The sequence below is a fragment of a genome, unplaced genomic scaffold, assembly GCF_019419815.1.
Source record: "Pyrus x bretschneideri cultivar Hongxiangsu unplaced genomic scaffold, Pyrus_bretschneideri_v1 Contig17, whole genome shotgun sequence".
Classification (NCBI taxonomy): domain Eukaryota; kingdom Viridiplantae; phylum Streptophyta; class Magnoliopsida; order Rosales; family Rosaceae; genus Pyrus; species Pyrus x bretschneideri.
In genome coordinates this window covers 5,933,683-5,960,950 of record NW_025999468.1, presented here as the reverse complement: position 1 = coordinate 5,960,950, position 27,268 = coordinate 5,933,683, and the positions used below count along the sequence as shown (strand labels likewise).

Genomic DNA, 27,268 nt, shown 5'->3' with positions numbered 1-27,268 from the left:
AATGCCTTGGCTGATACAAGTGATTAACTACGATTTGGTTTAGTAACCCTCGCAATGGTTTACGACTTGCATTCATATGCTTTCATTTTCGTTGAGTATCAATTCGTATTCACAAAAATAAGCAACTCGAATTGATAAGATACACAGCTTTATTACGATGAATCGAATTCACATCAACCAGTTCCTTAACACCATCCTTATTACAAGACTACAAATACCAGTCGAGTACGCTGAAATCCTAGTCCAGCACCTTGAATATGGAAACATAGCATACAAGAATTAGCCCTCTCAATCTTGCAGCACACATTTTTCCAAGTTCGGCAACCCAGTCTTGGCTTGTTTCTTGGACACGCCTAACTTCATCCCAACCGAAACCAACGTCTCCAGTGATCTCGCACTGTTTGCTAGGAGGTCCTCGTCTATCTCAATGGCATCCTGCATATGGTTAACATCCCACAAAATAAGCCCGATGGAAATAATCATTTCTAGCAGTTAAAAGTCCGATATACTCTTGCATGAGCAAACTTACGACGATTTACCACCTAAATTTTAGATTAGGAGAGCTTCTATTCCGCACTAGAAAATACCCATCTCACCCGCATACCTACCTAACACATCTACCCGGAAAATTTTTGAAAACCAAAATCAATTTCTCTCAACTCTTCGCACAATCCCAAAACTACTCCCCATCTGTGTCAAAGACTCAAAAGCAACCGAAACAAGAAGAAAAGCTAGGCATGTCAATTATCTGATAATAGGCCAAAACAGAATGGTGATGCGACAATGTTTATATCCCGCATCCAACACCTTTTCAATCATTATACCAACCTTTTCGAAAACGCAAATTACAGTGCTTCCACCAAATGAGAAATAGCCAAACTGCAAATTGAATGAACATAAATGTCAATAAGAAACAAAGACAGTGCACATCAGCACATTATTTGTGTACGGTAGTATGTGTGAAGTACAATCATATACATGTATCAAATAGAGTAAACGGTAGCTATATTCTCTCAAACATTACCCGATTCTAACATTGGTCCAACATTTTTGAATTCCATAGTCATCCAACAGTTTTTATTTTTATTGGCGATTTGAACATAGGGACCTTGCGTGCAGAAGTAAACGCTCTAAACCACTATAAGTTCATTGCATGGTCATCCAACATTAAGTTGTCACTTTGGTCCTTCTGTCAGTGTTTTTTCTTTGCGTCAAAACTTAGGGTTACAAATATCCACTCATGTTATATACATTCTCTAACCTCTCACCTCTCATTTTCTTCTCCCGTTTGAAGTTGTAAACCACTTTTTCATCCCAAATTAAAGTTAATCTCCAATTTTGGGGAAATAGGAGAAGGAAAGCGGAGGGTGATAGGCTGGGCAAGTATATATGAAGCAAGTAGACATTTTTGAACCCTTGAAATTACAGAAAAACTAACAGGCTGTGACGGGAGAATCAGGTAAGTTTTCAAGGACTATAGTTAACATCTACTCCAAAGTCTAAAGCAAAAGAAAAATAATTCAAAATTTGAATCTTAACCTCTTCTCCTTTTTTAATATGGTCCCCCTCCTTTGAAAAGGTAACGCTGCCAACCATAGTCGCACCAATTGCAACAAAAGCCACCTGCAGAAAAAGAAAATGATGATCAAAACAATTACACTACTATTGGCACTCCAATAGTAAGTACAGAAAACTTATTGAACATCCATTTCGTAACGCAAAAAGATAAGACCGTTAATATTACTGAGTCACTAATAGTAATACTCAAGAAAAATACATCTCTTCTTAATCAGGAAAGCTAAAAAGCGCTGATTTTGTCCAATACAAATGAACACACTTCGCTGTGACAGGAAATAAATATTTTAAATTATAACAGCACAGCCCAATTTCCAAGTGAAATTGGCCATTGAAGAAACAAGTCAGTCTGAATGCTTCTACTTTTCTAGAATTCAAATAGCATTGCAACACTAGGTAGTCCGATATTTTTAGTAGATGCTGGCTAGAGGTTGAGAATGTCAATGTCAGTGAAAGAATTAGTAGTCAGATTTTACAGAAAATATTGGTAGTAATGAAAAAATTCAAGAGACAGAAAAGCTTAAAAAGACGAAAATCTTGAACGAACCCCTTAGAAAATGCTAAACCAATTCATGATCCATCAATTAAACATGTAAAAATCTTTAAAACGGAATCCCAAAGATACAATATGGCATTGAATCTTAAGTACTATCATTGTGAAAGCAATTTTTGGAATTAAATGCTATCTTTGATAATACTTATTTAAGCTTAACCTACTCTAAGTAATATTTGTAAGCTAACAATTTGATGGACTCACATCTTCATTAAGGCCAACACTTTTGTGGATCCACATTTTAATTAAGCTATATATAGTCCAACCCAAGCCACATTTTACGGGCGAATTTTTGCCGTGTAAATTGAAATTTGTCTCCTGGATCTATAGTCCAAAAATTGCTCTCTTCAGCTGGTTCACATGAAAGTGGTTGCTTTTGCATCGTCCCTTGTTTTCCATTTTTTTTTTTTTTTCGGTAAACTACTTTCTAAACATGGCGTGCACCACACACCCACATGATGAATCCGGCATAACGCACCCTGCTTATTTAAACAGCTCAAAAATCTTCCTAGATACAATACATTCCACCATGTGGAAAAATTGGAATTTTCAGATTTCCACCAAGACTGGGAACAGGATGCAATGGTCCACCTTCCATCTATGTTTGTGTCATCACTGCCGAAAAACATTGACTGATATTTCAACGTTTCGGTCAAACTTTTTCATCCTAAGGCACCAATATAACTCATTTTTACAAGCAGAATAGACTGAGCATGTATCACTAATTAATGTCCAAGAGAACACTTATGTGAACAGAAATGAAATTGACGTTTTGGAAATATAAATGATTGTAGAAACAAACCTTTCCAAATTCTGCAGTTGATATAATTGATACTACTCGCTTATTCTCGGTGAATACATTACAATACTTGCTATTGACAGCTATGGGGATTTCCAACATGTCATATCTATCATCTACAATCACATACTGTATATAAGCATCCAGGTATATTTACAATCTTCTGAATAGTTCCAGAAACGGGAAAATGGAAGCGATGATAATCCTGAAACCATAAGAGACGATTAATATCAAAATCAAATAACGCAAAGTTAAACTTCATAGTACACGCCAATCAAAGCACATTATAACAAATACCTGCGGTGCCAGACGAAATATTACCAATGATCCGTCAATAAAACCACTGGAACATTGATCCTTCCCCAAAAGCCCATGAATTGAAAATTTTCGACCCTAAAAATATTTTAAAAAAACCAAGAACATAGAATCAGAAATATAAAAAGAACAATATTAAGAAGCCAAATATAGAAGAAATATTACCCAACAGACCTATTAATTTTAACACATTTGCTATGCTCTTTGTAGTTCTATTATTTGTTAGCAATAAAGTTGACTCGTCCCCAAATAGAACAAAATAATATCTACAAATCTTGACAAACAATTCGACTTCCATTAGCATTTCCTTCCTAAAGGATTCCAATCTTCTGGGATACTCTAAGGGGAATATAATTATCGTTTTCGCATCAATCGTAATTCCAAAGACCTAGCCTCTCAAATTTCAACTTTCTTGCTTTCTGAAGAGATGTCAATACAGAGGCTACACCAGAATCGTTGTAACCTTCAAGATTAGTTAATGTAAGTTATTTTCAGAGGTTAGATGAGAATTCTAACCTACGTAAGATTTGTGTTCCCACAAATTGATGCTTTCATCAAGTGACAAGTTCAATACTGTACTCAAACACTTAATGACGAGACTGGACAAAACACAACAATCAATTTGAACAACTTGAGGTGATGGTTTCAGTGCATGATACAGTAACATCTTGGGTACTCAAACAGTCAATACTTGGGTACTCTAACAGTATGAATACATGAAAAGTCACCGGCGCCGCTGTGGACGGCGGCAAAGACAATACCTTTGGTGGAGGTACGTGTGCTTCACGCGCCAGCCAAGACATGCGCTCACGCGGAGCCTGGGTTCTGGGATGGGCCAATTATGGGTTTGGGGTTGGGTTTGTTATGGGTTTGGGCCTAAGACTTAACTTGGGTTTTGGCTTGGGTTGTTTTTAGGGTAGTTTTGATATAGGCGCTTCTTTTTTTAATTTCTTGAATTAAACATCTGCTCCTTTTAAGAATTTGATTAAACATTCTTCCTACAATTAAGGTGCCACTTATTTTATAAGTAACATCTTTTAATGCCATATTACACGATTTGCCATTATGATAGACCTTTAATTAATTAATAATTATCATGTTAATATCCCAAATCTCCTAAAATGTAGTGGATTAGTTTTAAAAATCTTAACACATCAAACCTGATCTAATTATGCTTCTAACGTGCATTTTATACCTAACTCCACACTATACAAGTAATTAACGTGCTATCTTCTTCTACAACCATTAGCAATTTTTTCATATCATTGCTTTCCTCAATTGGCTGATCAAACCCTCTTTCGTTCTCCCTTGTTGGTCATATTCATTTCCTTCATATTTCATTTTTGCACACCTCTTGATTTGAGTATCCATATCAAAGGGAATGTTTTTATTTTAGCACACTTTTTACCCATCTTTCCATCTTTTTCACGTACCATGGTACATTTGGGAAATATAATTTAGTGGTACATTTTCTTTTAAAGGATAATTTGGTGCGTTTCAAAACAATATATTGGTACATTTTAAGTTAGAATGGGTACATTTCAATTTAGCATCGGTACGTTTCAAGTTGTTATTGAACGTTTCAAGGTGAAATGGATACGTTTCAATTTAGCATCAGTACGTTTCAAGTTGTTATTGGTGCGTTTCAAATTGACCTGAATACGTTTCAAATTGATTTCAATTTAAAATTCACATTTATATGTGGGTACGTTTCAATTTAGCATCGATATTTTTCAAGTTGTTATTGAACGTTTCAGGTGAAATGGGTACGTTTCAATTTAGCATCGGTATGTCTCAAGTTGTTATTGGTATATTTCAAATTGACCTGAATATGTTTCAAATTGATTTCCATTTAAAATTCACATCATATATTTCATGCCGAATAGCACTAATCTCAGTCCAAAGACTTCAAACTCATCCGTTTTATCAACAAGTTTATATTTCAATAATAAGTTTATGATGCGAATGAGCCAACAAAAGGGGTATAAACCCTGACGCCAAAAAAAATTTCAAAATTCAAAGTTTATAGATAATATTGGTGATTTAGTTAATAGCCATTAATAATATCCCTAAAAAAAAGGTATAAATCCTGACAAGCTAAAAAAATTCCCCTTATCAACTAAAAGGATAAAGTGGGAAATCAACCTATAGCATTTTTATTTTAAAAAATAAACTAATGACATGTAAATAAAATAAATTTAAAAATGATTAGGTGGACACTAGTTAAAGCGTCTTAATCAAATTTTTAAAAGAAACAAATGTTTAATAAAAATTATGTAAAAAAAGAGCGGGAGATTCTAATTTTCTCTTGTTTTGTTTTCATTCCATGAACTTGATAGTCTTGTAAACACGAGTTAAAACGCATTGGAGTTATCTAGCTAGCATGTCGATTACTTGTAGATTTTTTTTAATTTGGCTTGTATATTTGCTGACGCTGTTGTGGAACTTAAAACCCCTTGAGTTGGAGACCTGGAGTACACAAATTAAAAACATCACACAACATTCTTTACTAAATAGACGGTTCAGGTTGAATTTGAAACTATTTAAGAAAATACATAGGTACATATTTGATATCGAAGTTGCCATTATAGAAGTTGTGCTTATAAATTATCTATTACAAGTACAAAAGAATACAGTTAGACTCTAGTTCTAGATTTGGCAAGTTTATAAATAACACGAAAAATTCAAATTCAAATTCCAAATTGAAGTTTATCGGGTCGAGTGTTTTTTAATTGGTCGACCCGTTAATATGTTTTTCTGTTTAAATGCATTAATATGTTTTTCTGTTTAAATCCAAGCCATTCATTCATAGTAGATACATCTAAAAAACTTGGATGCATAAAAAAATGCGTGAGCATGCTGCAGAAATGCAGATTGATTCTTCGTAAAATAAATAAATAAATATGTTTAAAAAAAGATTTGATTAAATCTGGCGATCAGGACAAACAGCATCCATTACTCTCATCAATGTCAACGTTTAGGCATCTTCTTCCCGCCATTGAATTGTTCATATCATGTATGCAATGACAATGCTTCAAGCTATATGGATTTGGATTCCATCCGAATCTAAATTGTGGGGATCCTCACATCTTAGTCATTATCGTGCATCGTGCGGTCAGAAATCATTTGACTTTTTTATTTAAAATTATACACAAATAATACATGACGAAAACTGACCTTACGATATACAATAAACAGCTAAGATATGGAGATCCTTAAGATCCCTACAAAGTTAAGCCGTAGAAGATCCTCTTCCATGCTATATAATATGATATGTCAGCAGCAAGAAACCCGAATAAAAATAACTTAATACTATTACCCCACTCATCTAGATTAATTAATTAAGGTAAAAAATAAAAAAAAATTGATCAGATGTTGGTCCAAGCAATTTTTTATTGGCAGCTTGAAGTATAAAATTGATTGACAACCTAACTTTTCAAAATAATATATAGCCATCTAAACCTAACACATGAACTAATAAACAATGCTATTAAGTAAGATAATGCTAGACTGACACGAATTATTTAATAATTTTTGTGGAAAACGATCTTGTTAGAGTCATTTATACTACAATAATCTTGTCATTCTTGCAAGTATTATAGGTGTTCTTAACCCTTTTGTGTGTGTGGTAAAAATCCTATCAAGAAATTGGCATTGTTGCAAGGGATCGAACATAATTGCAGAATGCCTCGAACCCAAAAGACATCATCTTGGACGCCAAAAAGCCCAAATAAGCACAAAAACGTCACTTTGACATCACTGCACGCTGCTCCTTTATTTCATCACCATAAATTATCCGTTTGGTAGAAAAACTTGAAACTTTGATACAAATAAGCTGAGAGAATCATGAACATCGTCCAACTGAACTCACTCTAAAATTCATCCGTTTGATCACTTTTTGCTCAAAAGGAAGTCGAATGTCCTACATTAGAAATATAATTCAAAGTATAAAAATTCTCACAAAATAACCAATAAATTGATACTAAGAATGGGGTAAAATAAATATATAGTATAAAATCAACTCATCAAAGACCAACGTGAGAGCATGTGTACTGTGAGGCTCAACATGTTGATTAGCGTGCTCAGATACTAAAAAGAAAGTGAGGTTCCACCATAAACCAAGTTGCAATTTAAAGTTGGATTACTCTTTATGATGAAGCGTATGAGAGGTCTATTATTCATTCCTTGACGTGAGATTCACGTAGATTGACCGCCAACTTGAAAGAACTCATGAGAATTGCTTTGTAGAAGAATAATACATAAAATCCCTCCGTTTGATTTGAAGGATATTGGATTGGAATAGATGAGTACTTATTTTCAAGTTATGTTGAAAGAAAAAAAAATGAAAAGTTTGGTTTAATCCCCTTAAAATGAAAAATCATTCTCCTCTACTTTTTTAGAAGTTTATCAAAAAAGATGGATATTCTACACTAATTTGATCTAATTTATAAGAAGATAATTGTCTGATCTCAAGACGCATTGGTTGAAGAGAAAGACCCTATATTTCCCAAGTCAGATCACTACTTTGCCATTCTCCTTTACCTTCAAAATAACTTAACTTTAAAGAGATTCAACCTGTCTAATTAATGTTGTCATTTAGTACTACGGTCTAGAGGTATTTCTCTTCACTTGTAAGTGAGAGGTTTTAGGTTCGAATCTCGTAAATGATGAATTCGATACCATATTAGGCTGCTCATTGTGTGGCTTAGCCGAACTTCCCCTTTCCTTAGTGTAATCGATGTACTTAAAAAAAAATAAATAAAAAATAAAAAAACCTGTCTAATTTGTATTGGAAAGAATAATTATTGGTCCGTGAACTGTCATTCTCAGAAAACAAATGCAAAATGCATAAATAAATAATTTCGACCAGGTTTCCCGCATTTTATGGCGTCCTTGATTAAAATTGATCTGGTAATTTGTTTGTTTATTCAGTCTTTATTTCTACTAGACAGATTATTATTACTGAAAATATGACTTTTTGTTACTTTATTCTTTTTCCTTTGATAAGTGCTGTCCAACCTCTTTCGTCGAAAGCCGGAGCCCGATCGATCTTATAAATATTGTCTGTAGGTTAGGGAAGACGGAGAAGAGATTAACAGAAAAGAAAATGGTGGAGCTGATGAAAATAATAACTGAAACCCTATCATGCTTACTGCAACCATTTTCCTTCAAATATTTCTTACTAGTGGCCATTTTCCTCATCCTCATATACAAATGGTCCTTCACCTCCACCCCAAACTCATCGCCACCTTCTCCGCGAAAGCTGCCCGTCATCGGGAACCTTCACCAGCTAGGGTTGTACCCTCATCGCTCACTTGGAGCTTTAGCTCAACGCCACGGGCCTCTCATGATGCTCCATTTCGGAAGCATGCCAGTCCTCGTGGTCTCGTCGGCTGAGGCTGCCTCTGAGGTCATGAAGACCCATGACATCGCATTCTCCAGCAGACCCAAGATCACCTTCTTTAAGAAATTTCTCTACGACTTCAAAGACGTGGCAACGGCGCCTTATGGCGAGTATTGGAGGCAGGTCAAGGGCATATGTGTGTTAAATCTTCTGAGCAGAAAAAAGGTTCGCTCTTTTCGCACTGTGAGAGAAGAGGAAGCCAACTCCATGATCAAAAACATCATGAAACAATCGACGTCAACTATATGGTCAGTTTTTAATTTAAGTGAAATCTTTCTGACGCTTACTAATGATGTTATCTCTAGAATTACACTTGGGACCAAGTACAGCGATGGTGACGAAGATGGGAAGATGTTTAAGGGGCTTACCGTGGAGTTGACGGAGATAATGTCACGCATCAATATTGGTGACTACATCCCATGGCTTTCTTGGTGCTCACGTCTCAATGGTTTGGATGCTAAGCAAGACGATCTTGCTAAACGATATGATGACTTCTTAGAGACAGTTGTTCAAAAGCATATGGATGGCGATGATCATGTCAAGAACGATGACGAAAAGGATCTTGTGGACGTTTTGCTTTCACTTCAGAAAGAAAACGTGCTTCCTATTCCTCTCGATCGAGTTTGCATCAAAGCTATCACCTTGGTAATGAACATTCTCTCTTACTGCTGTATGTGTGACATAAAGCATTAAAACTTGATTTTATAGTTCAATGAATACTCTTGCAGGATATGTTTTCGGCTGGCACTGATACGACATCTACAGCCCTAGAGTGGACAATGTCTGAGCTTTTAAGGCATCCCAGAGTAATGAAAAAATTGCAGAACGAGGTACGGGGAATAGTCGGAAACAAAACAGACATAACGGAGGATGATTTAGTCGGAATGTACTACTTGAAGGCAGTGATTAAGGAGTCTCTTCGCCTACATCCTCCATTTCCGCTACTGTTGCCCAGGATGTCAATCCAAGATGTTAAAATCAACGGTTACGACATTAAGGCCAACACTCAAGTTATAGTGAATGCTTGGCAGATTGGAAGAGATCCCAAGTCATACAACAACCCAGAGTAGTTCGAGCCGGAAAGGTTTCTGAGTAGTGACATAGATTATAAAGGTAAGGACTTCGAATTAATTCCGTTTGGGGCTGGCAGACGGGGTTGCCCCGGAATTCAGTTTGCTGTGGCTGTTAAAGAGATTGCTTTGGCAAATTTAGTCCACAAGTTTGATTGGGCATTGCCTGGTGGTGCAAGAGGGGAGGACCTAGACATGACCGAATCCACGGGTGCGACTGTCCATAGAAAGTATCCTCTAAAAGCAGTAGCTATTCCATATTCTTGCTGAAATATGTGTTTGTGTGCAAGTGTAAAGCATTTTGCACTCGATATCATATTGATGTAGTAGATATTGGTCAATTCAGATGAATAAAGATAAAGAAAATAAAAGGTTTTAGATTCTGAAAAAGAAAAATTTAAGTTAAAAAATATTGGGTTAAATCGATATGGCGACAAAAAAGGTAGCAAAAATTAATATTCTGGTCTCAAAATTGGGCGTATAATATGTCATTTTGAAGGGAATCGCTAGGGCCGGTCTTGAGATTTTTGAGGCCCGGGGAAACACTCAAAAAAAGTGCCTTAACTTCATATAAGAAAAGTTATTTGTTGCACACATAAGATTTCGATAAAACTATACTTATAAAGGTACTTCAAACTCCGGGCTTACAAGTAGATAGATGATGAGTTTTGTTTCTCTTCTATCTAAACTTTTAAAGTGTTTTTATATAAATTGTGATGTGTTTTTTCTTATTTACTAACCTCATCAATATGGGACTAAAAAAATAATCATATTTTCAAGTCTTTAATTGATATGTAAAAGCAATGAATGGGCACTAAATTAAACCTAATATTGGTAAAGGCATACATACATTAACTTCTTGAAGGTTAACGGTAGGGATACCAAATTTTTAAACCAAATTTTGTAAGCCATATGATGCCATTGTTGATGATTAGATTATTACTTAAGGACCACTCGTTAGTAATTTAAAAGAAATTAACAACCAAACAGAAAGTCATAAAAATTGAAAAGAATAAAGATGCACATAACATTTCAAACTCATGACCACTCGTTAATTTAAACAACAAAAATCACTGCTTATAACTAAACTTCTTGATCATTTAACCAAGTTTTATCAATTTCTACTCTTATAAAAGAAATTCGTAAAAATTGCAAAGTGAATAAAAAAAAACGCACAGAGGTTCAAACCTAGGAACGCCTCATTAATTTTAGGGAGTTTTAACGAAAAACCCACGGTACTGTTCACTTTAACGAAAAACCACATTTTTACACTAAAAAGTCAAACCTGGTACTATTCACTTTACCCTTTATTTTGTTCTTATCGTTAAAACTCAATGTTTTCAAACCCTTTTCATTAGTTTTCCTTTAATTTTAAACATTATACACCACCATTTATAATTGAGCTTCTTAATCATTTAACCAAATTTTATAATTTTATACGCTTATGGAAAGAAATTCATAAAAAATGAAAAATAAATAAATGCACATATAGTAAACCCAAGACCTCCTTGTCAACTTTAAACAACAAAAATCACCAATTCTAGTTAAACTTCTTGGTGCATATGTGTGTCACATCTTCTGAGCAGCAAAAGGGTTCGCTCTTTTCGTGCTGTTAGAGAAGAGGAAGTCAAATCCATGATCGACAATATCATGAAGCAATGGACGCCAACTAAGTCGTCAGTTTTTAATTTAAGCGAAATCCTTCTGACGCTTACTAATGATGTTATCTCTAGAGGGACCAAGTACCGCGATGGTGACAAAGATGGGAAGATTTTTAAGGGGCTTACCGAGGAGTTGACGGAGCTAATGTCACGCATCAATATTGGTGACTGTATCCCAGGGCTTTCTTGGTTCTCACGTACGTCTCAATGGTTTGGATGCTAAACAAGATGATCGCGCTAAACGATTTGATGACTTCTTAGAGACAGTTGTTCAAAAGAAAATGGATGGCGATGGTCATGCCAAGAACAGGGACGAAAAGGATCTTGTCGACGTTTTGCTTTCCCTTCAAAAGGAAAACATGCTTGCTGTTCCTGTCGATCGAGTTTGTATCAAAGCTATTACCTTGGTAATGAACATTCTCTCTACTGCTGGGCGTCTGTGACATAAAGCTCTAAAAACTGATTTTATGGTTGAAAATTATTTGAATTACTTCTACCAAATGATAATGACTAAGCAATGCAGTATATGTTTAGGATTTAATAAAATTAAGTTAATGATACTCTGCAGGATATGTTTGTGGCTGGCGCTGATACGACATCTACAGCCCTTGAGTGATGAAAAAATTGCAGAACGAGATACGGGGAATAGTCGGCGACAAAACGGACGTAACAGAGGATGATTTAGTCGGAATGCACTACTTGAAGACGGTGATTAAGGAGACTCTTTGCTTGCATCCTCCAGCTCCGCTACTGTTGCCCAGGATGTCAAGCCAACACGCAAGTTATTGTGAATGCATGGCAGATTGGAAGAGATTCCGAGTCATACAACAACCCAGAGGAATACGAGCCCGAAAGGTTCTTGGGTAGTGACAGATTATAAGGGGACTCGCTATGAATTGATTCCGTTCGGAGCTGGCAGACGGGGTTGCTCCGGAATTCAGTTTGCCGTGGCTGTTAAAGAGATTGCCTTGGCAAATTTAGTGCACAAGTTTGATTGGGCATTGCCTGGTGGTGCAAGAGGAGAGGACCTGGACATGACTGAACCCACGGGTGCAACCGTCCATAGAAAATATCCTCTTAAAGCCGTAGGTATTCCATATTCTTGCTGAAATTTATGCGTTTGTGCGCGTGCATCCGGAATTAATAAGATAAGACTTTGTTGTCGTTGAACGCACGTGTAAAATATTTTGCACTGGATCATACAAGGTTCACAGTGAGTGGAGCATGTTTTAGTTTAGTCGACAATCAGACGAGAATGCTACGGTTGATGCAAGTGATTAACTACGATTTGGTTTAGTAACCCCCGCAATGGTTTACGACTTGCATTCATAGGCTTTCATTTTCGTTGAGTATCAATTTGTATTCACAAAAATAAGCAACTCGAATTGATAAGATACACAGCTTTATTACGATGAATCGAATTCACATCAACCAGTTCCTTAACACCATCCTTATTACAAGACTACAAATACCGGTCGAGTACGCTGAAATCCTAGTCCAAGACCATGAATATGGAAACATAGCATACAAGAATTAGCCCTCTCAATCTTGCAGCACACATTTTTCCAAGTTCGGCAACCCAGTCTTGGCTTGTTTCTTGGACACGCCTAACTTCATCCCAACCGAAACCAACGTCTCCAGTGATCTCGCACTGTTTGCTAGGAGGTCCTCGTCTATCTCAATGGCATCCTGCTTATGGTTAACATCCCACAAAATAAGCCAGATGGAAATAATCATTTCTAGCAGTTAAAAAGTCCGATATACGCTTGCATGACACCATAAATCATAAACAGCAAACTTACGACGATTTACCACCTAAATTTTAGATTAGGAGAGTTTCTGTTCCGCCCTAGAAAATACCCATCTCACCCGCAAACCTACCTAACACATCTACCCGGAAAATTTTCAAAAACCATAATCGATTTCTCTCAACTCTTCGCACAATCCCAAAACTACTCCCCATCTGTGTCAAAGACTCAAAAGCAACCGGAACAAGAAGAAAAGCTAGGCATGTCAATTTTCTGAAAATAGGCCAAAACAGAAGAATGGTGATGCGACAATGTTTATATCCGCATCCAACACCTTTTCAATCATTATACCAACCTTTTCGAAAACGCAAATTACGGTGCTACCACCAAATGAGAAATAGCCAAACTGCAAATTGAATGAACATAAATGTCAATAAGAAACAAAGACAGTACACATCAGCACATTATCTGTGTACAGTAGTATGTGTGAAGTACAATCATATACATGTATCAAATAGAGTAAACGGTAGCTATATTCTCTCAACCATTACCCGATTCTAACATTGGTCCAACATTTTTGAATTCCATAGTCATCCAACAGTTTTTATTTTTATTGGCGATTTGAACATAGGGATCTTGCGTGCAGCGGTTAAACGCTCTAAACCACTACAAGTTCCTTGCATAGTCATCCAACATTAAATTGTCACTTTGGTCCTTCTGTCAGTGTTTTTTCTTTGCGTCAAAACTTAGGGTTACAAATATCCACTCATGTTATATACATTCTCTAACCTCTCACCTCTCATTTTCTTCTCCCGTTTGAAGTTGTAAACCACTTTTTCATCTCAAATTGAAGTTAATCTCCAATTTTGGGGAAATAGGAGAAGGAATGCGGAGGGTGATAGGCTGGGCAAGTATATATGAAGCAAGTAGACATTTTTGAACCCTTGAAATTACAGAAAAACTAACAGGCTGTGAAGGAAGAATCAGGTAAGTTTTCAAGGACTATAGTTAACATCTACTCCAAAGTCTAAAGCAAAAGAAAAATAATTCAAAATTTGAATCTTAACCTCTTCTCCTTTTTTAATATGGTCCCCCTCCTTCTTTGAAAAGGTAACGCTGCCAACCATAGTCGCACCAATTGCAACAAAAGCCACCTGCAGAAAAAAAAAAATGATGATCAAAACAATTACACTACTGCTATTGGCACTCCAATAGTAAGTACAGAAAACTTATTAAACATCCATTTTGTAATGCAAAAAGATAAGACCGTTAATACTACTGAGTCACTAATAGTAATACTCAAGGAAAATAAATCTCTTCTTAATCAGGAAAGCAAAAAAGCGCTGATTTCGTCCAATACAAGTGAACACACATCGCTGTGACAGGAAATAAATATTTTAAATTATAATAGCACAGCCCAATTTCCAAGTGAAATTGGCCATTGAAGAAACAAGTCTGAATGCTTCTACTTTTCTAGAAATCACATAGCATTGCAACACTAGGTAGTCAGATATTTTTAGTAGATGTTAGCTAGAGGTTGAGAATGTCAATGTCAGTGAAAGAATTGGTAGTCAGATTTTACAGAAAATATTGGTAGCAATGAAAAAATTCAAGAGACAGAAAAGCTTAAAAAGATGAAAATCTTGAACGAACCCCTTAGAAAATGCTAAACCAATTCATAATCCATCAATTAAACATGTAAAAATCTTTAAAATGGAATCCCAAAGATACAACATGGCATTGAATCTTAACTATCATTGTGAAAGCAATTTTTGGAATTAAATGCTATCTTTGATAATACTTATTTAAGCTTAACCTACTCTAAGTAATATTTGTAAGCTAACAATTTGATGGACTCACATCTTCATTAAGGCCAACACTTTTGTGGATCCACATTTTAATTAAGCTATATATAGTCCAACCCAAGCCACATTTTATGGGCGAATTTTTGCCGAGTAAATTGAAATTTGTTTCCTGGATCTATAGTCCAAAAATTGCTCTCTTCAGCTGGTTCACATGAAAGTGGTTGCTTTTGCATCGTCCCTTGTTTTCCATTTTTTTTTTTTTCCTGTAAACTACTTTCTAAACATGGCGTGCACCACACACCCACATAATGAATCCGGCATAACGCACCCTGCTTATTTAAACAGCTCAAAAATCTTCCTAGATACAATACATTCCACCATGTGGAAAAATTGGAATTTTCAGATTTCCACCAAGACTGGCAACAGGATGCAATGGTCCACCTTCCATCTATGTTTGTGTCATCACTGCCGAAAAACATTGACTGATATTTCAAAGTTTCGGTCAAAGTTTTTCATCCTAAGGCACCAATATAACTCATTTTTACAAGCAGAATAGACTGAGCATGTATCACTACTTAATGTCCAAGAGAACACTTATGTGAACAGAAATGAAATTGACGTTTTGGAAATATAAATGATTGTAGAAACAAACCTTTCCAAATTCTGCAGTTGATATAATTGATACTACTCGCTTATTCTCGGTGAATACATTACAATACTTGCTATTGACAGCTATGGGGTTAACCTGAAAAAGGAAAAAGGAAAAACATAAGGGAAAAGGAAAAAGGAAATCTGTAGAAAATACGAATCAAGGATTTCCAACATGTCATATCTATCATCTACAATCACATACTGTATATAAGCATCCAGGTATATTTACAATCTTCTGAATAGTTCCAGAAACGGGAAAATGGAAGCGATGATAATCCTGAAACCATAAGAGACGATTAATATCAAAATATAAATCAGATAATGCAAAGTTAAACTTCATAGTACATGGCAATCAAAGCACATTATAACAAATACCTGCGGTGCCAGACGAAATATTACCAATGATCCATCAATAAAACCACTGGAACATTGATCCTTCCCCAAAAGCCCATGAATTGAAAATTTTCGACCCTAAAAATATTTTAAAAAAACCAAGAACATAGAATCAGAAATATAAAAAGAACAATATTAAGAAGCATAAGAAGTGGATTACAGCTCCAAATATAGAAGAAATATTACCCAACAGACCTATTAATTTTAACACATTTGCTATACTCTTTGTAGTTCTATTATTTGTTAGCAATAAAGTTGACTCGTCCCCAAATAAAACAACATAATATCTACAAATCTTGACAAACAATTCGACTTCCATTAGCATTTCCTTCCTAAAGGATTCCAATCTTCTGGGATACTCTAAGGGGAATATAATTATCGTTTTCGCATCAATCGTAATTCCAAAGACCTAGCCTCTCAAATTTCAACTTTCTTGCTTTCTGAAGAGATGTCAATACAGAGGCTACACCAGAATCGTTGTAACCTTCAAGATTAGTTAATGTAAGTTATTTTCAGAGGTTAGATGAGAATTCTAACCTACGTAAGATTTGTGCTCCCACAAATTGATGCTTTCATCAAGTGACAAGTTCAATACTGTACTCAAACACTTAATGACCAGACTGGACAAAACACAACAATCAATTTGAACAACTTGAGGTGATGGTTTCAGTGCATGATACAGTAACATCTTGGGTACTCAAACAGTCAATACTTGGGTACTCTAACAGTATGAATACATGAATAATCATTATTTTAACCAATTGAAGGCAAAGTGGCAGAACAAAGATATATGATTAGAATCTATATCTTTATTGCATAATTTGCATTGGTATATTAATATTTCTAGACAAGCTCCTTATAATCTTATGTCTCTGAGAAGGTAGTGAATAAGGGTCGAGTTGAATAAGTGTTCACATTTATCATTTAACTTCCATCTTTCGTGCTTTCAAATTAATTAATTATGCAATTCAATCCCCGGAACTAAGAAGAGACAAGCACCAACAAATCTTGAGAAAATAATGAAGTCATCAACAAGAATTCAAGTAAAAATGATAAAAATAACCTTAATCCAAAATCTCAGGCTTTCATCAACAGATTTAAATGCCATAAGACGGCTATCCGCAGCACATACGGCAACATCATCTCGATCCATACGGGCAATTGGTCTTGCTCCAGGCTTTAACTCTCTCACAAAAAATTCGTTAAATGTCTACATGCAAAAATTCAGAAATTAGGGATGTTTATCATCTTGACAATGTAAAGGAAAATGTCAAATGTCAAACGTTCCAGCAAAAGCAAGAATATTTCACAAGCAAAAGAAACTAAACTAGATCAAACAGCCAATCTGTTAAAGAGAAAGTAAAATACATAAAAATTACAAAATACAAAAACTTCAGCGTTTGAGTCCAGGATTTATAAAAACAACAGAGGACACCCAACAGACCAGCATTTACCTGCACGCCAACTGGCGAAACTAGCAGGGTGAAGAAAGGCCATTCATGGGGAACTGGGAACACTAAAGTAGACTCGAAACAGGGTACGTTATTTTTTCACTTACTCTGCACATATAAAGGTAGGAAAGCACATGCATGTGGGGAACTGAATATGCAGAAATAAAACATAAGGTAATTTATAAAGTACGAAATAGTAATGAAAAAGAGGTTGCAAATCAACTAATATGTAAGAGTTATTCATATAGGCATCCTGTTGCCTTGTGTTAGGGCTGCTAACGCATCTTTATGCAACTTCAGCTTAGCGGAAAAACATGAACACCCCCTTGATACATTTGGTCAAACATATTAAATCAAAGTGAAGAATGCATCAATTAGCCAAACAAGAATGAACTGTTTTAATACATAGGTAAACATGATGAATTTTATCCAACTCCAAAGCCCCAGCCTACCTTAAAATGTTCCAGAGGGTGCTTAACATCAGCCAAATTGATTTGATCCTACAAAATAGTTAAACTTCATCAAATGGATGTCACTTCAGCTTAGCATGAATGTACAATAACATTATTCGAACTTGAGCATTACTGATAAAAAACAGTTCAAAAGGAAAGAACATCTGGTCAAATAAAGAGCTTAATTTTGGCTTTCCAGAGATGAGAATGTTGTAGCTACTGCATCACACACACAACCCAGTCTTTTCCATGTATTGCAGCATATTCAAAAAAGTTCATAACAGATTAATAAGAATGTTATTCTAACAAAAGTGTCATGCCTTAAAAAATTCGACGAATTTTGGTATATCTTTAGCAGATTCAACTGAGTTCATTTTCCTCCCTTGCTTTTCAGAGATGCTCTGCAGGAGCTCCTTTGCCCCTGCATTAAATTGGTGAACCATATTAATAAAAACAAGGTTAATAAAAAGCGACCAAAGAATTCAGAGAAACTAGAACCTGCTTCTAGCTAGCAAAAGAACTCTAAAAATTAGGAACTATTATTATTATTATTATTATTATTTGGATAGGCAATTGACAGTCAGTTCAAAGCCACAAGTCTCCTCTGAAAGTAGATTTAGAGTGGGTAGATTTAATGATAGAGTTCGTAGCTACAAGTTACAACCAAACCTGTCCCCACGGCCATGTGTAAAGACCATGAGCAAACTGAAACTATAGTTGTTAATATAAGATTATTGAACTTAAATCAAAAGCACTTAAAAAACAAATTGCACTTATTAGAGGATAAGGAAGGTGACATTGTTGATAGAAAAGATGGAAGGTAAATAAGGTCAATGGTCATAAGCAATTTATTGAGTAATACAAGATGTCAATTGAGATAAGAGGAAGGTGCTCGTGAATCACAACACATGCTCTGCATCTTCATTAGATTCAACATGTATTTACATTTTCAAATTAATTCAGACCTGTATCCAAAAGGCCAAGCCCTAGTTTTGACTGGTAAATAGCTCTCATAGACAAAACAATCTTTTCATCTATCAGTTCTTCCACAAGTCTCTTTGTCCTCCGATCAAATACCTGAAGCAATAAACTGTTAATCGAAAAATAAAGTACAAAAGAATTACATTTTGGAACATAGCAGATTGATTCACATCTACAATGCTTCAATGGCATGCTAGAGGAGAAAAATGAACAAATTTACCAGGTTAACAACCACTATGATGCATACCAGTTAAGCTCTCTGGTAATATGATCAATGTTTTATTATATCATGCAACTGGTTTTGGGTTGGATGCTCCAATTATTTTAACTTGCCAACACGGGAAGTGATCCATATAATTAAAAAACAATAGCAAACACAGCATTAACATTCAACACCTCACCACTAGAGGTACCATTCTTGTGGTACTGTTATGATCTTATGAAAACATTTCATAATCGTACATGAGTTCATTCAACTCATGCAAATTATAAGGTTTGAACATGACCGTCTCTTGTAACTTGTGCATCATTTAAACTTTCAATTTGTCGTTATGGTTAAAACAGTCTACAAAACATACAACATCAAGGGAAGGGCAGGGCAGGGCAGATATACAATGCAAGGGAGAAAGTCTGAACGGTGTCGCAACTAAAAACCACAAGCATGAATACCATTATGGAATGGGATTCACATTTAAAACGAACAAAACAATAAATATCTATCTAACCTTTAGCAGATCTAAAAATAAGCTAAACCAAGAAAGTATACCACAATATGAGCAGCACTCGATCCAGAGTTTAAACCAATGTCATAAGATGAAACATGGGCCCATTCACTGAGTTTAAACATCCACCTACAGATATGTATGACCTTAGTATACCAAGTATAGCACAGATTGATATATCCACTCAACTGAAATGAATCACCAACAATAAGAAGCCTGTTAATATGACAAGATTATTACCCATAAGAAGCCTGTTTATCGGTCAAAAAACCTCCAGTCATGACCTGTTTTCCAGTCCCCTCATCGAAACATAGGGTCAAATGGATCATGTAGTTCAGCTTATCAGAGACTTTAAGAGTCTCACCACAAACAGGACAGCAATTCATTAGTGGTTCCCTGAAAAGCAAAATAGTTTTATTCATCTTCTCAAGAATGAGAACTAAAGGGAAATTCTACATTCAAACAAGTTGCATTTACATTAAACTGAAAATCATGGTATAAAATAAATAAAATGAAAACTCAGGTCTGGCATAAAAAAGGGTCATAGTAAGAAAGAACCTAAATTGTAAGAATTATAAAACTGTTTCCAAAGTATATAATCGATGGGCCGAACTAGTTTTGGAGCAGTTAGCCATAATTGTTCTCACAAGCCCAACAAGAATGTGCTGACCAATGGTCTCAAGTCATATTCGTGATAAACATAATAGCAATTGAAGTTAGCAACAAAACAAGTAAGGCTCTTTTTCTTTGAACAGAGAATAGTTTCCTAAGCTGGAAATTCTTTCAATCTTTTAATTAATCTAAGTTTGTGTCAACAGAAATTACCCTTATGAGCTAACCTTTTCCAAGACATGAGCAAAGCCTCTAGTTTTGTCAAATAATTCTTCTTCCTAGATCTAATGTTGAGTTGAAGCCATTCCAAACAGAAGTACGCATAATTTTTATTAAATGTAAGGAAAACTAAGAAGTATTTTTCTAAAACCTATCAAACAATTCAATAAACTTTTCTAAGGGAATTTTCTCCAAAACTTAAAAACAGTATAAAACCTACAGATTTTTTATTCTCGTCTGAAAACATAAAACAACTATGAGTATGACATATAACCCCAAATGGACATATGTTTACAGCCATGGAAGCTGAAAAATAATAAAATTCACATTTTCAACACTGCATAGGCTTAGAGATATTTTTTTGTCTTGTTTTGAGGTGTGATTATATGCAAAGAGATCAAAATAGTAACATATACAGTGGCAATTCATGGTTCAAAACTCTTCTAACTTCTACTTGTATCATTACTTTTCCTGTTGAATGGCAAGAAGGGCAGCCAATTCATCCATGCTAACAACACCATCCCCGTTCTTGTCAGCAGCTTTAAAAATCTCCTCTTTCTAGTAAGGAAGGAAGACATTTCTGAGACAATTGAACCAAAGGAAAAGAAAAGGACAGACAGGCCTTAAAATGTATCACAAAGTAACAAAGACATCTGAAATTGGAGGTCAAATGTATAGTTGTGGATGTTAGTTTCATGTACCGAGAACCAATTTTTAAGCACACACCAAAAGGCACTTAGACTTAGGAGCTAGGCTCAGATGAGCCATGACCTGTGAACAAATTAAAAATGTGTATTGAGTGTGTTACAGTGAGCTTGAAATGAACTCAATTGGATTAAAAATGGTTATATACGTGTTCGTTTAGCTGAATACAAATTACATCATCCATGCAAACTCCATAAGGTCCACGAGTAGAGATCTCAAACAAATTGTGAAAATAGAAATATAGATACAAAGATATAAATAAATACGTAAGTCCAAACCTTGTTAGCTGCCACTTGATTCCCGAAAGCATTAATTAAATCAGAAAATTCAGAGAAAGAAAGATTTCCATCTTCATTATAGTCCTGTGAACAGTACAATATCTCAGAATCTTCAGCTTTACACTATAAGAATACAAGGCATCAATATGACATATGACAAGATCATATTTCAATTACTAAGGGCAATAAAAGCTTAAAAATCAATAGAAGAAAAAAACATGGATTCATTATAAAAAGAAACAACAGAAATTAGACTGCCCAACAACAGAAAAACAGACTAAACATCCTAACATTTCATGAATGAAATCCAAACTACAGCAGCCCTTATATCATATATACCCACATAAACTGGCTCGTTTGATGACGTTTCTGTTTTATTGCCTTTTATGTTTTTATATTCCAATTAAAGAGTTGAGAAGGATTATCAAAATTGGGGGAAAAATCGGAGAAAATAGATGTTGAGAATATAAAGTTTTGCATCTGAAATTCCAAGCGTTGCTTGATAATATATAAGATCACTCCACCCATTACAAGTTTTAGGGTGGATGGCAGTCACTTATACGAGTGTGAGGCCTAGTTCGACAAATGTACTCCGTATGCTCAGTTTGGCCATGCCTCTCTGTCACTTGATGGACTAAATTTATAGAAAGATAATACAGACAATGGTAAAGTATACAACAGAACTTAAATACAACAAAAACTAAAACCCATCTAAAATCTCTCTACCTCACCTCTCTCATCTTTGGTATTTATTTCCTCTACCTCTCTGAGTCATTAATTGAAAAAACAAATAATACATATTATCAAACAGGCCCAAATATTCTCCTCTTGAACTTCCAAAAGAAAGATGAACGTCATTCATGTGGCCATATGCATGGGTTGTAAACAATAGATGTTTGAAAAGAATTGGAAAAACATGATATTCTTTGGCCAAAACTGAGAATAATATGAGGATCCAAAAGGACTTTCCATGAGAAACTATAGAAGCCAAAATTGAATGTTGCAAGAAATTTGGCCTTTTAAATGATGGATCAGCTTGATATACAAACATTATGATCCTCAATTAATATAGTGAAAACAGACATGCAAGAAAATAGACTCAAGAAACCAAATATTTCCATTCAAGCTAGGAAATAATATCAAACAATGTAACAAACTTGAAATACATGATTAATTCTACTGACTCTCACCCAACATCCAACAAGAAAGGCCCGTCTCTAAAATCATGAGAAATAAAGCCCCACAAAAATGATAACCCTTTCCCATTAGAAGTCCACCGCTTCTCCATTAGTAACCCCGAATTAAATATCTGTTATTCCTTTCTATTTTTTCTTTTACATGTTATTCCTTTCCTTTCAATAGCAAAAGCATTACTTTCTCATGAGCAATAAACCAACCTTGTCATTGCATCTTTGAGCTTCTTTTAACTTTTTGAACTATGGGTCGTTAATGAGGTGGTTGAAGTAATATTTACACGAAATTACCAGTGAATCAGGTTTCTCTTCCATGTAACCTTAGAGTGCAATTTTCCAATCAAGGAAAGAAGATAAGAAAAACAGTTTTAATGTCACTAAAGTTTCTGCATAATTAGAACTTCAGCGCAAGGTGATGCAGTGCAGTAGAAACTATATCTTAACTACATGCAATGACATAGTGGACAAGAAGTAGAATATAGCAGAACAGTTAAGATCAACATAGATGTGTCAAAGTGAAGATCAAATGATGTTAATAAAACATTTAAGAACATTTTCTAATATATGAGTACATATGCAATTGGAACATACCACTATAGATAAGATTCGCCTTGCAAAACTCTTTTCTGTTTCAATAGGGTCCTGTCAAATTTTCCAGCAAAGTGTTATTACTCCTAAATAGATTGACTAATCAAAGAAACTAGATTTATACATGGCACACCTCAACAGAGCATGAAACACAAATTTTTCCGACAATTTTGTCTGATGTTGATGGATCTAACAAGTCCAACGTCTCAGAATTGGAATCTGAATCCTGCAACCACAACATTTTATGCTCAGCGGAGGGAGGGCGAGAGAGAGGTAGTCTGGTACAGACGAGAGAAAGAGAGAGAGAGAGAGAGAGTATGAGAATCAGTTGGAAAACTAATTAATTCCATTTTCAAAGCTCAGTCATAAATAACAAATGTACAGCGGAGAAAATATGATGTAGACTTAAGCAAGCTCAAGGAAACTTGTAAACAAAAGACACTTGGAAACAGATTTGTATCCGATATAATGTTTCTCAGAAGTCTACAATGCATGTCAGATTTGTACAACTGCCATTAACTTCCATTAGTTATCGAAATCTGGTGCTTTGGGGTTAAGTTGCAAAAAATGTAACTGTTATGGGATTTACCTATCTGCAGAATACTTACCTCATTATTCCATGTAATAAAACAATTGTAAGAAATAAAACCATAAGAAGTTAATCGTGGAAATGAGAGAGAGAGAGAGAGAGAGAGAGAGAGAGAGTTAGCTCAACAAAGAAGGTATCTCACCCTGGTTAGAAATTCAAGTAGATCAATCTCACAATATCCTACCAGATTGTTTCTGGACATTTTATTCGTCTGCATTACATAATAACTTGAATAAGTGAAAAATATACACAAATTGTAATAGAGCAAGAAAAAACACCATGGCATTCTGCAGGAAATAATCATGGCACGCCTTATGAAAACACAGACGTGTACACAAACCAAATTCTCAAAATGGTATTAGCAGCGGAAATGTTCCTCCTTTGTGACCGAAGGGTCACGGGTTCATCGTGGAAACAGCCTCTTTGCAAAGAAAGGGTAAGGCTGTGTTTCCCTAAACACACCCCCCCCCCCCAAAAAAAAACCAAAAAAAAAAAAAACCTCGCAAAATGGGGAACCTTATTGGCTTGGGGTCGCCCTTTAGTAATGGATGTATTAGCAGCAGTAAAATGAATTTGGTTCAGCTTTAGTTACTTGTAAAGTAGTCCTACTTGAGAGGTCTTAGCCAGTTTTGCTAGTTGGTGGATTTCTTATCCACTTGTTGTAATTCCTTCTGTTGTTTTAATAAAATTCTATTGTTTCTTCTTAAAAAAAGGTGAAAAAGCATTCCAAATTCTATGACACATGCAGTCCCAGATACCAAAGCCATATCTGTCCTTGCCACATGATACCAAACTTACCAAGGAAGAAATTGTGTGTTTCAGGACACTAAGGTAAATAGATAAACTAACTGCATACCTCGAAAATGGAGATCCTTGCAACATGAGGCCCATTTTTTTCCAAAAGAAGTTTCTTTTCCTGAAAATCAAAGGGGTTTCAGAGGTTTATTTTCAGCTCAAGAGCTCATACCAAGAAACAAAGACTACTTAATAATAACAAGGGTGTCAGGCCTATCATAAAAAATATCATTCAAAAATCAATCTGAACATCTTGTACATCACAAATTAAACAATAAAAAATATATGGAGATCTGAGAACCAAGGAGACAAAATGCAGGGAGAATCTAAAACTGTATGTAGTTTTTTTATTTTTAAATCGGAAACAGGACATATATATGATTTTCCCTATTAAGAATAATTGGAAACTGTACAAAAATAGAAAGGAGATCCAGCAAAAGAAGGCAAAAATAAAAATACGAAATAATTCTCAAGCATGCAGGTAAAACATACCATAGGTGCCAAAAGAACTGTTGCTCCATGTTTAGAATTAACAGGAAGAAAGGGCGCGCAATAGACACCATGTTTCAATTCAACTGTTGCTATAGTAATTAACAGCAATGAAATTTGTTCCTAAACCATGAATGAGGCTCTATAAAATCCTACAGAAGATATATAAACCATCCTGGAGAGAGCAATGTTTGTGTAAAAAACAACCATATAAGACAAAGGCTGCTGTGTGTAGCTGTATTTGTAGCAAGACTTTTAGTTTAAATCTCGTAAGTGTAAAGATGTCCCAATAGCTTTACTAGAGTAAAGATAAACAGCCTTCAGTGAACAACAATCAAAAACACAATCATCTGGTATCCATAAACACTCCATCGAAAAGGAAAGTCAGACAAAACCGGTATAACAACCATCACCTAAGCAATGAGCATGCCTTTTTTTCACAGATACTAAGTCAATATATTAAGAATTTAAGATTAAGAAAAAAAAATCAAAGCACACGTGTTTTTCCATAATAAGATACTGTATTGGGTTTCGGGTACTTACAGAGTTCCAGACGGGCTTGTCTGTTCTGCAACACCAACACCAGTAAAACAAATTAATACTCAAAGTTCAGAATTAAGCCGAAACGTTATTGAAGAACAATATAACAATGTAACATTATAGAGAAATGAATGCTCCGCAACCAGAAGCTGTCTTGTACTTGTTTGTTTCCTTCCTTTTTTTAATGACTTTCCATGTTGGAGTTTTTATCTATGTACTGTGACGATGCATGTACACAATGGTATTCCCTCGTATCCCTGTGTCGTATCGTATTCCCTAGTGGTCGTACAGCAATTTTTTTCTTGTTAATTTGACGCATCCCCATATCGTGTCGTATCCTTGTATCCATGTCCGTGACCATACATCTACTACTGCTGTTTTGGTTGTTTTAAGAAAATAAAATATATGTGGGCACTAAACTCGTGTTCAAATTCCCCTCTCCATAGTTTAGATGAATCTAGTTCAATAATCCTACCGCTAATAAATATATATATATATATATATAAAGTAATTTGAAATACACAAGTAAATAAAATAAAAGGAAAAAACAGAGAAGTTGGAGATGGGATTATTACTGAGGGGAGATGTTGGTACGGAAGGTTTGCTCCCCAAAAGAAAGACAGGCAAGCCACTTGTCCTTGAACTTCATTTCAGCCTGCGCAAGAAACACAGATAATTAAGCAGCCCAGAGCCATGTTAATCCAATTTTAATCAATGTTAACAGACGAAGAAGAAGAGAAGGAGGAGGAAACATCAAATATTTCCACGGAAATATCTATAAAAAAAATCAGAGAAAAATATGGAAATGGATTGAAGTCTAAACTTCACGGAAACTTTTCAGTTTAAGCTAAAATCGACAGGTATCGTCAATATTTCTGTCATATCTGTTAATTCGTTCAAACTAATGTTTGACAATGGCTAAAGTTTCATTTTAAATTTCCTTCATTTTCATGAAAAGCGACCGATATCAATATCTGCCGATATTTTTACAAATTTGCATATCTATATTTCAACAAATACCGATATTTTAAACACTGCATATATATTATAGATATAGATATGTATATACCTGAACGAGGGTTAGCAGAGCAATTCCAGCGAAATCGCCGGCATCATCAAGGCGTTTGTGATGAGACGACGACTTTGCACGACTGTGAAGGTGAAGTCGCTGCCTCAGCCGAGAGGGACGCGATCCCCTCGCAGACTTCTCCGAACCGGCAAGGCTGCTCTCACTCTCTTCTTTCGAGCTTCCATGCCCCATTCTCTCTCTCTCCCCCCTCTTTCTCTCTCTAAATTTTGGGTTGCTGGTATAACAAGTGACCGACGATAGTGATATAATAAGTGACCGCGAGCAAAACTTTCTTTTGTAATTGGAAGGATTTGGATCCGAGGGGATCCGGGAATCAAAGTACAATAACCGTTCATCAAATATCGTGCGATCATAATTAAATATTTTTTATATTTTTAAAAGTAAAGCAATTTTATTTGCGTAAAAAACATTTAATTATGGTCGCACAATCTTTGATGAGCGGTCCTTGTATCTTGATCTCCGGGATCCCCTTTCCAAGAATTCCGGGAATCAAGGCATAAGGACCGTTCATCAAAGATCGTGCGGTCACAATTAAATATTTTTTTATATTTTTAAAAGTAAAGCAATCTCGTTTGTGTAAAAAATATTTA

General features: G+C 35.3%; 1 protein-coding gene and 1 pseudogene across 2 annotated transcripts; one reads left to right on the top strand and one right to left on the bottom strand.

The window, feature by feature from the left end:
- Window positions 1-131: 131 nt before the first annotated feature.
- Window positions 132-26,909, bottom strand: LOC103926569 (phosphatidylserine decarboxylase proenzyme 3). 2 transcript variants are annotated; one of them, XM_048581594.1, is made up of 21 exons: window positions 26,658-26,908; window positions 26,164-26,243; window positions 25,592-25,616; window positions 24,621-24,680; window positions 23,907-23,975; window positions 23,309-23,401; window positions 23,179-23,229; window positions 21,395-21,478; window positions 20,878-20,969; window positions 19,821-19,976; window positions 19,625-19,709; window positions 18,843-18,954; window positions 18,198-18,298; window positions 17,878-17,925; window positions 17,038-17,184; window positions 15,957-16,052; window positions 15,784-15,858; window positions 15,583-15,675; window positions 14,193-14,279; window positions 829-879; window positions 132-435 (listed from the first exon to the last, which is right to left on the bottom strand). In XM_048581594.1, the coding sequence occupies exons 1-21, from the start codon at window positions 26,847-26,849 to the stop codon at window positions 289-291; spliced, it is 1,944 nt and encodes a 647-aa protein (XP_048437551.1). In that variant the 5' UTR covers window positions 26,850-26,908; the 3' UTR covers window positions 132-288. The 2 variants fall into 2 exon arrangements, with proteins under 2 accessions (XP_048437551.1, XP_009333651.2); XM_009335376.3 differs by lacking the exons at window positions 132-435; window positions 829-879 and adding exons at window positions 12,763-13,066; window positions 13,481-13,531 and having other exon boundaries at window positions 26,658-26,909.
- On the top strand, window positions 8,350-9,986 carry LOC125476007 (annotated as a pseudogene).
- Window positions 26,910-27,268: the final 359 nt, after the last annotated feature.

Excerpts from the sequence above, each read along its gene's own strand:
- LOC103926569 (XM_009335376.3), bottom strand. The coding sequence starts at position 26,849 with ATGGGGCATGGAAGCTCGAAAGAAGAGAGTGAGAGCAGCCTTGCCGGT. Across the intron at positions 24,681-25,591 it reads ACAAGCCCGTCTGGAACTCT|GAAAAGAAACTTCTTTTGGA; the intron begins GTAAGTACCCGA and ends TTTGATTTTCAG. Across the intron at positions 20,970-21,394 it reads ATCAAGTGGCAGCTAACAAG|AAAGAGGAGATTTTTAAAGC; the intron begins GTTTGGACTTAC and ends CTTCCTTACTAG.